The 11,840-nt window shown below is 60.1% G+C and overlaps 1 protein-coding gene across 2 annotated transcripts in view; it reads right to left on the bottom strand.

Moving 5' to 3' along the window:
• Positions 1 to 3,232: 3,232 nt before the first annotated feature.
• Positions 3,233 to 11,840, bottom strand: part of KCNJ12 (potassium inwardly rectifying channel subfamily J member 12) — a 37,409-nt gene continuing 28,801 nt past the window's right edge. Inside the window, exons 2-3 of one of the 2 annotated variants that reach the window (XM_079798157.1) lie at positions 10,698 to 10,817; positions 3,233 to 5,100 (exon numbers count right to left, since the gene is read on the bottom strand). In XM_079798157.1, the coding sequence (XP_079654283.1) occupies positions 3,758 to 5,041 (1,284 nt within the window). In that variant the 5' untranslated portion in view covers positions 5,042 to 5,100; positions 10,698 to 10,817 and the 3' untranslated portion in view covers positions 3,233 to 3,757. The remainder of the gene's footprint in view (positions 5,101 to 10,697; positions 10,818 to 11,840) is intronic. The other variant, XM_079798158.1, reaches the window with a different exon arrangement.

Raw genomic sequence — 11,840 nt, 5'->3', positions numbered from 1 at the left:
AAGGGCCGAGGTACAACCCAAGGCAACACCCCCAGGTCCTTTGCTGACACAAGTTCTCTGACTGTGGAGACAGTGTGAGCAAGGATTCTCTCCCGGTGGCCTCGGCCAGGAGGCCGCTGAAAGCTGGAGGCTGAGCCCTGGTGTAGAGGAGTCTTTCCCACCACTGGGCCTGCATGTCTTCCTTCCGCCCATGCGGGGCCCTGCCAGCAGCCTCGTCTGGCCTACACCCCCACTCGGCTGCAGCAGAGGCACCCAGTCCTTCTGGGACCCAGTTTCCTCTCCTGTCACATCGGCAAGAACCAGACTGTAGCCTTGCCGGGGCCTCCCGGGGCGGTGGGTCCCAGCCTCTGCTCCCCTGCAGGAGGCGCACATCACATCTTTGCAGAAGGAAGGAGAGGTGGGAGGCCCAGGCCCAGAGGGGACAAGGTCACCCAGCGGGAGAGGGTGGCACAGTCTGGGTGGATGGTCTGGCTCCTCAGGGCCCGAATGGGAGAGGGTCTGGGGAAGAGGAGGGGCCGCTGGAAAGGCGTGCCAGGCTCTGCGAGGAGGGGGCTCTGTCCTCTGTCCCCAGCTGCTGCCCTATTCCGCTCACCTCCACCTGGACGGCCCCGGGAGCCCGGCTGCAGACATGGGGCTGAAGGAGCTTAGAACGGTGGCGCGTGTAGGAGTCGGGCAGGTCCTTCAACACACGCCTCCACAGGGCGGCACTCCACGGCGCCAGGACCCAGGTAACAAGGGCTAGTCCCAAGGCCCACGCCTCCAGACACTGCTTAGCATGAAAGTCACATAGAAGTTTACCACTTAAAATATATTTGAAATTTTGCTGTCTTACAAAGGGCAGACACCCCTACACAGGGGGCTCCTTCCTACCAGACCCCAACCCCCCGGGACCCTGTGCAGGCAGAAATGGGCGGCACGGCACCACGGGGCAGAGAGCTGCATGCAGAGCACACACCTGGACACATGACCCCTACACACGCGCACACATACATACCGCCTCAGCAGGCAGACCCCAGCTCTGCTCAGAGCCTGGCACAGCTGCCACACAAACATACCACATACATGTACATGTTCAGAGGGACAAATACACACGTGGTCTCCCACACACCATCACTCACTGCCGTAGGCCAAGGACTCACATACGTGTGTAGATATCACCTCACACCCAGGCACACGGAAGCCTCACCCGCACACACTCTCATGGCCATGTGGGCATGCCCAGGCTGAGGGTCCATGGGACCCCTGCGCCAGCAGTGCTGACGTCTCTGGCCGCTGTCAATCCTGAGCACTGTGCCCAGCCGTACAGCCTGGTGAACATTCACACCAACGCCCACATATAAAACACACACACATCCCTTACAGGTAAGCACACAGAACTATGCGCGTGTGTGTATATACCTGCACACACACATGCATCTATGTTATTATCCCAGATCCACACACACAGATTGTCCTATGCACACATCTGTACAACAGTCCGTGTATGACGCACCCACACGTTCATGCACTTCCTGGCAAAGCAATCACTGTATGTCTCATTTGAGCACAGATGAGACATCCCACATGAACCCACACACTTGACGCCCACTCTCTCAGCCACACACACTCCTGCCGGCATGGCCTTCCCACAAGAGGCCCGAGGCCAGGTCTTCAGCCACCCCCACCTCTGGGCCTCCTGGTCCAGGCTACTGAGAAAGTTCTTGGAAATCCCACTGCCTGGGAGGGCGCAGGTAGGAGCAGTTTGGAACATACAACTGCTCAGCACAGACCACACACCAAGTACACACACATGCATGCGCACACACACACGCCACATGCCGCATGCACTCACATGTGCACAAGCACCCCCACTCATCTGTGAGCAGAACGTTCAGTGGGTTAACATGCTCTCCACACACCACGCGTGGGCACACCCCTCGCACTCTCCCAGGAGCCATATGAACCATGCTCTGTGCACACCATAGGCCCGCCCAGCCACCCTCCATCCTCAAGTGCATTAGGAGGGAGACTATTTTGGTCTTCAGCACAGGCAATAAATAAATAAATAAATAAATACAGGGAGGGAGGAGAGGGCAGATGAGTGAAAACACAGCCCCTGCCTTTGGCAAGAGATGACAGGCCGCGAGGGGCTGCTCCTGCAGGATCTGGGAGCTAAGCCGCCTGCATGGACAGCTGAGTGGAGTGCAGCTGGCCACCCCAAACCACCAGGACCTGGACTCCAGGGCCTCTGGCCTCAGTGCTGGATAGGGTGAGTAGAAGGCTGGCCCACCCAGGCCCCGGCTTCTCCCTGTCTTGCATGCTGCCTCAGTTTCCCACTTGGGCCCGAGTCCCTGGTGCCTTCAGGCTGTGAGCTCTCGTGGGGGCACAGAGCACAGGTTGGAGCAGCCAGGGCAGGCAAGCCCAAGAGCCACCGGCTCTCTAATACCCACTTCCTTACGGGCCTGGTCACTTGGAGGGCAGCACGCTGAGCTGTCCTGGGAAGGGGCCTGGCTCTGTCCCAGGGTCCAGCCCTGCCCCCCACCCGCCCAGCAGGCTTCTCCATAAGAAGCAGCCTGCACTGGGCAGCTGCTGGTCCAGGTGCCGTTTCTAGGCCAGCAGAGCCCATAGCCCCAAACCCCTTCCTGGGTGTGTGCTGCTCCTGACCCTTCAGTGAGAGGTCACATGTCTCTCAACACCGGTCCTCTCCATTCAGGCAGGACACGGCCTGGCTGCCACTCATGGGCTCCACCCTGCTGCCCGGGTCAGGGGGAGCACCATCAGCCTGGCCTCTGCAGACAGAGGGGCTGCGGGAACTTCGTGGTGGAGTCGGGGAGTGGGTACAGGGGAGTCCTAGACCATGAGGAACTGAGCCAGACCCACGGTGTCTCTAAGGCACAACCCCTCTGGGCCCCACAGGGTGGGCTGCCAGGCGCCCTCCCCAGGAGCACCTACTCCTGCATGTTTGCAGCGGCCCATCTCTGTGGAGGGGTGGGGGCCACGGGCCAGCAAAGGAGAGAGCAGCAAACAGGGAGAACCCAGGGCGCAGGGGGGAGGGGCCCTCCGTGGCAGGCAGGGCTCACATCAGACCCTGAGGGGCACCGCTAAGGTGCAAAGTCCAACTCCAGAAACCGGCTTTCTCCTGCCCCAGCGCCCACCTCCACGACACCGGAGCCTCCTGAGCATTAAGGGGCCCTGGTTTTCCCACCACAAATGGGACCTAACCAGCCGTGAGCATAGGGGCCACGGCGAGGGCTGCACGGGCGGAGGCGGCACTGGCCAGGCCCGGCCCTCACTGTGCAGCCTGGGCCCTCCGGCCTCGGGGAAGCTGGCGGAGCCTCCGGCCACAATGGAATTCTATGTGTCTTTTTTTCTGTAGCCCATGAATTTAAAAAAGGTTTAATCACATGTTAATTTTTTTGTAGAGTCTTCCTCAAGCTGAGATTGAGAAAGTGGAGACCCATGATTTCTCCCCGAGTTAAAACCAGCGGGGTCCCTGCAGCCGGCGGCCGCGCCGGGGCTGGGCGGCCGCGGAGCCCTTCGGGCGGACGGCAGCTCTTCCCTCAGGCAGACGCACCCGCCCCGGCGGCCCGGCCTGCAAGGGCCTCTGAGGCCAGGACAGCCCGCTCCGCCGCCCGCACTCCTGCCAGCCTCCCAAGGCCACTGTGAAGCACGAAACAGCTAACGTGCGACTGAGTCGGCCACCAGGGCCCGGCCCGTCTGTTCTGCGCACACCCAGGCCTGTCCCGGTGGTGGGGGCTGCCCCGTGGCCCACGGCCACTCAGATCTCCGACTCCCGCCGGTAGGGTCGTGGCTCCAGGGCACTGCTGCCGGCAGGGGGCCTGGCGAGGCCTAGCCTGGCCTGAAGGCCGCCGGCCGGGTCGTCCTCGGCCGCGTCCTCCTCGTCAGGGCTCACGAAGGCCAGCTCGTTCTCGTAGCAAAAGGAGCTGGTGCCGGGCAGCAGGAACTTGTTCTCCGCCAGGTCTCTGGCGCTGCAGCGGGGTGTGGCGGGCACCTCATAGGTCTTGTGGAAGCGCGAGTAGTCGATCTTGTACTGGTTCTTCTCCTCAAAGAGGACGGGCTCGAAGCGGTGGCCCCAGAGGATCTCGCTGGCCAGGTAGGAGCTGCGGGCCTGCGTGGTCATGGCCGTGGCCTCCACCATGCCCTCCAGGATCACCACGATCTCGAAGTCGTCCGCCTCCAGGTCCTGCCGGCTGATGCCGAACAGCGGGCTGGCCTCATCGATCTCGTGCAAGATGGTGATGGGCGACACCAGGAAGATGCGGTCCAGGCCCTTGTCAAAGCCCACGTCCATGTCCAGCTGGTCCAGCGGGATGTATTCGCCCTCCTGCGTGACCCGGGGCTTGATGAGCTGGGCCCGCACATGGGCCTCCACGATGTGGCTCTTGCGCAGGTTGCCCACGCGCCACATGAGGCAGAGCCGGCCGTCCCGCAGCGCCACGACCGCGTGGTGGCTGAACAGCAGCGTCTGCGCCCGCTTCTTGGGCCGGGCCATCTTGGCCATGATGGCGCCGATCATGAAGGAGTCGATGATGCAGCCCACGATGGACTGCGCCACCACCATGAAGACGGCCACGGGGCACTCCTCCGTCACGCAGCGCAGCCCGTAGCCGATGGTGGTCTGAGTCTCGATGGAGAAGAGGAAGGCGGCCATGAAGCCGTGGACCTGCAGCACACAGGGCGGGCGGCCGCGGGCCTCCGCCGGCTCCAGGTCGCCGTGCGCCACGGCGATGACCCAGAAGATGACGCCGAAGAGCAGCCAGGAGGCGAGGAAAGCCAGCGAGAAGAGCAGCAGCATATAGCGCCAGCGGATGTCCACGCAGGTGGTGAACATGTCGGCCAGGTAGCGCTGCGACTTCTCGTCCATGTTGGCGAACTCGATGTTGCACTGGCCGTTCTTCTTGACGAAGCGGTTCCGGCACCTGCGCCGCGTGTGCACCTTGCCGTTGCCAAAGCCATTGGTGCCCGACATGGTGACCAGGTGCAGCCCGTCCTCCGACAACGACACGGTGCTGTAGGGGGTGGCCTGGCCAGCTGCGGTCATCCCGGGCGCCGGGAGGTCCTGGCTCCTCGCCCCCACGCCGGCTCCCGGAGGGGCGGCTCCTGCAACAGAGAGGACAGTGGACGTCCCACACCGGCCCGGGAACTCTCCCCCGCCCCCCCCCCGCCCTCGACGTGGTTGGCAGATAGTTGACCCTAATTTACCCCCAACCAAGACCTGATCTTCTCCCAGGGCCACTCCCACCCCTGCCCCACCCCCCTCCGCTGTAAACAGGAGCCAGTGGGAAGCACTCAGCAGCGTCACGGTCTCCACCCAGCGGGGAGCCCTGGCCCAGGCAGCCATGACGCACCCAGCACACTGGGTGGCCTTAGGCCTGCACCAGCACCACAGCCACACAGACACTCCCCACCGCTGGCAGCATCGCCCGCCCCTGGACACACAGGCCAGTGGCCACCCCGCCCCCAGCGCCCTGCAGGCATCTGCAGGCTGAGAGCCACGGCACCACCTGGCCCTGTGGGCATGGAGACCATCTGGCCACTTGCACTGGGGACGCGGTGCCCAGGATACCATCCTCTCTCAGCGGGCTGAGCCGGAAGGAGAGGAGGACCTGGCGGCGGGCCTGGACAGGGAGACCAGAAGCCGGGCAGGCACCGTCCTCCCACCAGCAAGGACCCCCAGCACCCTCACCCCACCTGTACTATGAGGTCAGAACTAGACAAGGCTGGAGCCCTGACATGTCCAGAAGACAGGGAGGCCCCAGAGGGGAGGCCCCGGGACAGCGGGCTAGGAGCAGGGGCAGCAGGCGGCTGGACGCCCACCAGAGGCTCGGAAACGGGCAGTGACCCAGCCAGGAGGCGGCAACGGCGCTCAGCCCCGGCCTGCTCCACACACCTAGGAGACAGGTGAGAGTGAGCCCTCGGGCTGCAAGCTGCACACCCCTCCCCCCACCGTCTCGGTCCCCAGGTGCTGCTGGATCCCACCCACGCTGGCACATGCAAGGTGCTCACACGGTACTCACTGCCTGCGTGAACCACTCCTCACACACAGGGAGGGCAGGCCACACGCTCGGCAAATGCTCCTAGTCATCCAGTCAACAGCCCAGGAGCAGCTGCTCCCTCTGGATGGAGATTCCGAGAGGCCACGTGGCCTCCCCTAAGCCACGCAGCCAATAGCCGGAGAGCTGAGGTTCAAACCATTCTTGTCTAACGCAGGGCCTCCCGTCACAGGGCCCAGGTTCTGCTGGGGCCTTGTCTCCTGCTGCCCTCCCTCCCTCCCTCCCCCGCCCCCACCTCCTGTGCTCCACCTGCCACCTCGCCATGGGTCTGAGGAGCTGCGGCCGGAGGCCACATGGTGGGTGCTGCTTCTGTCTGGGCCAGGAGGCAGGGAGCCGGAGGTGGGGACCCCAGGGGGAAGGTGCCGGGGTCAGGGTACACAGATGCCGGCAGGAGGCTGCCAGCTTGCTGGGGGTGTGTTTGTGTGGCCCGGAGACCTTGAAGGACGTCCAGCTGGTCATGGCTACTCCGGCTGGGGCTCCGAGCAGCTCAAGGCCTGCATGGGACAGAATCTCAAGAACAAAGGCCAGAGAGCCCAGCCTGGTGCTGCTCCTGGCCTCTGAGCGGCCTCACACCTGGCCGCGCCCAGGTAGGTGGCACCTGGGACCCACCTCAGCTATGCCACACAGGCCTGGGAACCCCTCACCTGCTGACGTTCCTCCTAAAGCCACACAGAGAACATCAACAAGGCCCTGTTCACACCCACCCCCTTCAGAGCTGGAAATGGGGGCGCGGAGCCAGGTAGCTTGTCCAGGTCTCCCTGACGCTAAGCAGTGGAGACAGCGTGGACGCCCGGAGTCCAGTCTGGTCCTCAGCCTTCCTGCCCTCCTGGTGCCATGTGTTCACGTGAGCACATGTGTGTGAGATGCTCAGGAGGGAGCCCCTCACAGGCTCTCGGTAAACACAGCACACAAAGCCCCAGAAGAGGACCTAAGAAGAGAACTCAGCACCAAAAACTTGCCAAATGGCCCACGGGCACTCCTCACACACAAACACAGGCTTGGCCAGAAGGCTGGGCCGTGCTGTGGTCATTACGGACTCCATTCAAGAAATGTGGGACGATCCCTGGCCAGCTGAGCAGTGGTTAGAGCATCAGCCCTCTGCTGAAGCGTCTCGGGTTCGATTCCAGTCAAGAGCACGTATTGCAATTGCAGGCTCCTTCCCCAGCCCCCACTGGGCTGTGTGTGGGAGGCAACCTATCAATGTGTCTCTCTCACATAGATGTTTTTCTCTCTGTCTCTCCCCATCCCTGCCACTCTCTAAAAAAATCAATGAAAAATTATCCTGGGTGAGGATTAACAACAACAAAAAGAAATGTGGGAGGCTATCCTCACCCAGGGCTACGCAGGCCTGAGTGGCACTTGCTCAATGGGGGCACCTAGTTAAACCAGATAAGAAATGAAATTAGATTTGTTTTGCTGAAAAAGGCCTTAGCAAGCAAGGAAGCTAGCTTCCCATTTTACAGATGGGAAAACGGAGGCTGAGACTAATCCCAAGTCACAAAGCAATTTACAGACTAGGATGAGATGGTAAAGAGAACAGGACCAGAGCCATTGTTGGCAGATGCTCAGGTTGGTCAGTGAGGGGCTGGGCATTGCTGGGAGAAAATGGGGGCGAGACGCTGGGGTGTGATACCTGGACCAGCAAAGGTGGGGTGAGTTCCACACCAGAGACAGCAGCGAAGCGAGCTTAGCAGGCAGAGAGGGGGCCGTGGAGGACATGGACCCAGAGCCCTGAGAGGAGGCGAGGCTGTCCCTACCAGCCCCAGCAGGGTCCAGGTCAGGGTCAGCATCAGAACACGGTCTCTGAGCACCCAGCACGCTCAGCTCACTGGTCAGGCCTGGGCTGGGGTTTTAGAGAGGCAGCTACCATGACCCATGGGAGGGGCCCAAGAGCCACTGGGAGGGGCCTCTGGACAGAGCAAATCAGGCCACGCCCCATCCCCTGAGGCTCTGGACACCGCCCTCAGGTTAGATGGCAGCTGGGAGGAGACAGGACAAGGCCTGGGCCCACACTCTCCAATGCCAAGAAAGCAGGACTCGCAGGGCCAATGGAGGAGGCCCCCAGGGGGCAGGCTCTAGGTCCCCACCCGCAGGGCCCCTTCAGAGGTGCAGGCATAGTCCTCAATGCTTACCCAGTGTCTGCTACCCACAAGGCACTGCTCTGAGAGCTCTGATCCCTACAGCAACATCATGACTATCACCCCGTTTCCCAGGTGAGGATACTGAAACTCAGAAAGATTAATCCACGTGCCCAGGGTTACAGAGCCTTCAAGCAGGGTGCTCCCTTGAAATCCCATGTGGATAAGACACACAGACAGCCCAAATCTCAGTACTGACCAGCAGGGGAGGCCCACGCCAGTCCCCCTGCATGCCCACAGCCATGCAGCCCTGGCTTAGAGTGTCGGGGGCTGGGGCACGCACAGCCTCAAGTCCTGCAACTGGAGAAATCCTTAGAGGCACTTAGTTCAGGGGAAGCCAGCGTGTGGCTTACACACACCTCTCCAGCCTGTGCCTGTGGCAGGCATCACCAATCCATCACCACCTGTTTCTCAGTGTCCTGGAGCAGCTTCAGACTCTCCTGGTCCATTCACTGGGTATCAGACTTGGCCCAGGAGCTTAAAAAATCCAACCTTCCATTTGAAGACGGGGAGACTGAGGTTCTGAGAGGCTCCCTTTCCCAGTCACCCAGGAAGGAGGCCAGCGGGTGCACCACAGGCACCGGGAGCTGGGGGTGCAGAGGCAGGGGAGGGCACTCCAGGTGGGAGAGGGGCAGGAGGGAACATGCTGGCACGCTCAGGGGCCGTGAGGAGGCTGAGGCTGAGGCTGGCTAGGATGGCCAGGAGGGGGCTGAGGGGACAGAGGCTGGAGGGGCATTCCCATCCTCACAGCCGAGAGACGATGAGCCCTTGCACAGAATCACATTTGCAGCCAAATGCCTGCCCCTCTGCTTTTGCCACCGTGCACACCCGTGTCCTGCAAACATTCAGGTGGGCACAGTGCCGGCTTCCTGTGCCAAGGCCTTGGGAGGCCCGAGGAGAGAAGGAGCAACGCTGTGCTGCCTGTGCTGAGTGTAGGGGTGGCCAGGGCTCCACCCACTCCCCGGGCCTCACCATTCCAGGACCACTACCCAACAGCCAACCTCCACCAGTCTTTCTGCCCAACAGCTCTTGGCCGGCAGGAGTGAATGCCCAGGGCAGCCTTCCATCAACTGGCGGGCAGCTCCCTGCCCGACGCACACTCTGCAGGGCCTGCGCCACGTCCTCACAGGCTCCTCAGCCAGGCTGAGCTCCCGCTGCCCCAACCATGACTTTGTCGAAAATACACCCCACAGTGACTCCTGCCCTTCCCGGTCTCATTCCTCACTCCCCTCTAGTGCTCTTAGGGTCCCCGGCCACTAAACCACTGGCACGGAGCCTGGTCCCTGGGTTCTCCTCGCAGGCTTCATTCGGGCGGCGTGCCCTCCGGGATGTCCCACAGCACCAATGGCCAACACGGCTCCTCTCCTCTTCCAAACCTCCGCCTCCCTTTCCTCTCCCGCTTCTCTTCCCCTCCTCACCTCCTCCTCACCTCTTCTTCACCCTCCTCCTCTCTTCACCTCACCTTTCCCCTCCTCCTCCCACTCCACATGGGGGGTCCGTTGGCACCCTGACCCCTTCTCCAATCGCCCCAGACAGAAGCCTGCCTCCTCCCTCTCCTTCAGTCCCCAGATCTACTCCCTCGCCCAGCTGGTCCTCTGTATTTTACCTCCTGAATTCCCAAAGCCACCCACCGTCTCCTGGCCCACGGCCACCCTCCTGCCCAGGCCACTCCTGCCAGGACACAGCAACAGGCTCCTGATGGATTTCCTTGTGGTCACCCTCCGCCCCATGTGATCGAACCCCCAAACCACAGCTACAGGGAAGGTTTAAAATCTTCCCCTCCACCAGTGCCCGGCTGAAAGCTGCTATTTCCATGAAGCCCTCTGAGTGCTCCGGCCCTGGTTCTCCTGTTAGGGTCAGAAGGTCCCATCTCTGGCCAACCTCAGAGGCCCAGCGGGGCTGATGCAGGCCAGGCACAGAGAGAGAATCCAAGAAATTCTCACTGACTAGACAAAGGAATGAGGGGATAAGCAGCTGAATGGAGAAACAGATGAGAAGGTGGATGGATCAATGAATGAGGAGACGGATGCATGTACAGACAGGTGGCCGAGCATATGGATGGATAAATGGGACTGACAGATGTGTGGATGGACGGGTGAGTGGTAACCAGAGAGATGGAGGAGTTAGGTGGGTGGAAAATTATTGGATGGGTTGGGTGGATAGATCAGTGAGTGGAGAAATAGGTGGATGGGTCAATGGATGAAAGGATACATGGGTGGTTGGGCAAGTTGATGAGTGTCTGGGGGATAGTGAGGGATGAATAGTTGCGAGAAGGGTGAACACATGGATAGAAAGATGGCTGGATGGGCGGGGTAGGTGGTTAGATGGCAGATGGAGGGGAGGACATGTGGAACTAGTGGATGGGTACTGGAGGAATGAGAGGCTGAGCAGGTGCATGGAGGGATGAGGGAGATGGATAGATAAATGAGTGGGTGGGTGGGTGCACAGATGAGTGTTGGGCTGGAAGACTAGATGGACAGGTGCACATCCGTGACCTTAATCTTACCTCTTGATTCTATCTTCTAAGTAACAGTACTGAGTGGGCGTGTGCTATCTCCAAGACTGCATTAGCAGCAGCTGCCATTTCCCCAGCATCAGCCAGAGATGAGTCAGTGGCTAGAAGACCCTAAAGGTAACAAAGCAAAGCCAAGTTACTGTAGATCAGTGGTTCTCAACCTTCCTACCCCTTCTCAACTGCTGCGACCCTTTAATACAGCTCCTCACGTTGTGGTGACCCCCAACCATAAAATTATTTTCGTTGCTACTTCATAACTGTAATTTTGCTACTGCTATGAATTGTAATGTAAATATCTGTGTTTTCCAATGGTCGCGACCCACAGGTTGAGAACCGCTAGCAGGGTCACCTAAGACCATCGGAAAACACAGATATTTACATTACGGTTCATAACAGTAGCAAGATTACAGTTATGAAGTAGCAACGAAAATAATTTTATGGTTGGGGGTCACCACAACAGGAGGAGCTGTATTAAAGGGTCGCAGCATTAGGAAGGTTGAGAACCACTGCTGTAGATGGTGCTACTCTTCTCAGAGAGGCTCAGAAGTCAGGAATTTCCACATGCACCCACATTCCTGCTTGCTTTCCCCAGGGCCCCTGGGAGGACGAGGGGGCCTCCCATGCCTCTGGTGCCCCACACCTTCGCAGCAGGTCAACCTCCTGGTGCCACGCGTCCATAGCAAACGTTCAGAACCAGAGAAGAGCAGGACAGAATAGTCCCAAGACAACGGCAGCGGATAACTGCTGAGTGTCTATGGCATCCAAACACTGTGCGAGGTGCTTTGCAGACATCAATTCATGTCCTCCTCACAACGACCCCACAAGGTTGAAACTATTGCTGTTCCCATACCTGAGAGGTAAGTAATGTAGTCACACTCCTAAGGCACAGAGGAACTCAGGTCCCTAGCCTGCGCTCCTAGCCACCACCTAAAGGGTCTTCCCAAAGCCAATCACAGGGCTAACTTATCAATGGATGGATGGAGGGATGCATGGATTATGCATGTATTGATGGATGGACGGATGAATGGACAGATGGATGAATAGATGGATGGATGATGATTGGGTAGATGGATGGGTGATGAGTGGATGGATGATGGATCGCTAAGTGTATAAATGGATAAATGAGAGGGTGGG

The sequence above is a fragment of the Cnephaeus nilssonii genome, assembly GCF_951640355.1.
Source record: "Cnephaeus nilssonii genome assembly, chromosome: 19".
Taxonomy (NCBI): Eukaryota; Metazoa; Chordata; class Mammalia; order Chiroptera; family Vespertilionidae; genus Cnephaeus; species Cnephaeus nilssonii.
This window is presented reverse-complemented; position numbering and strand designations above follow the sequence as displayed.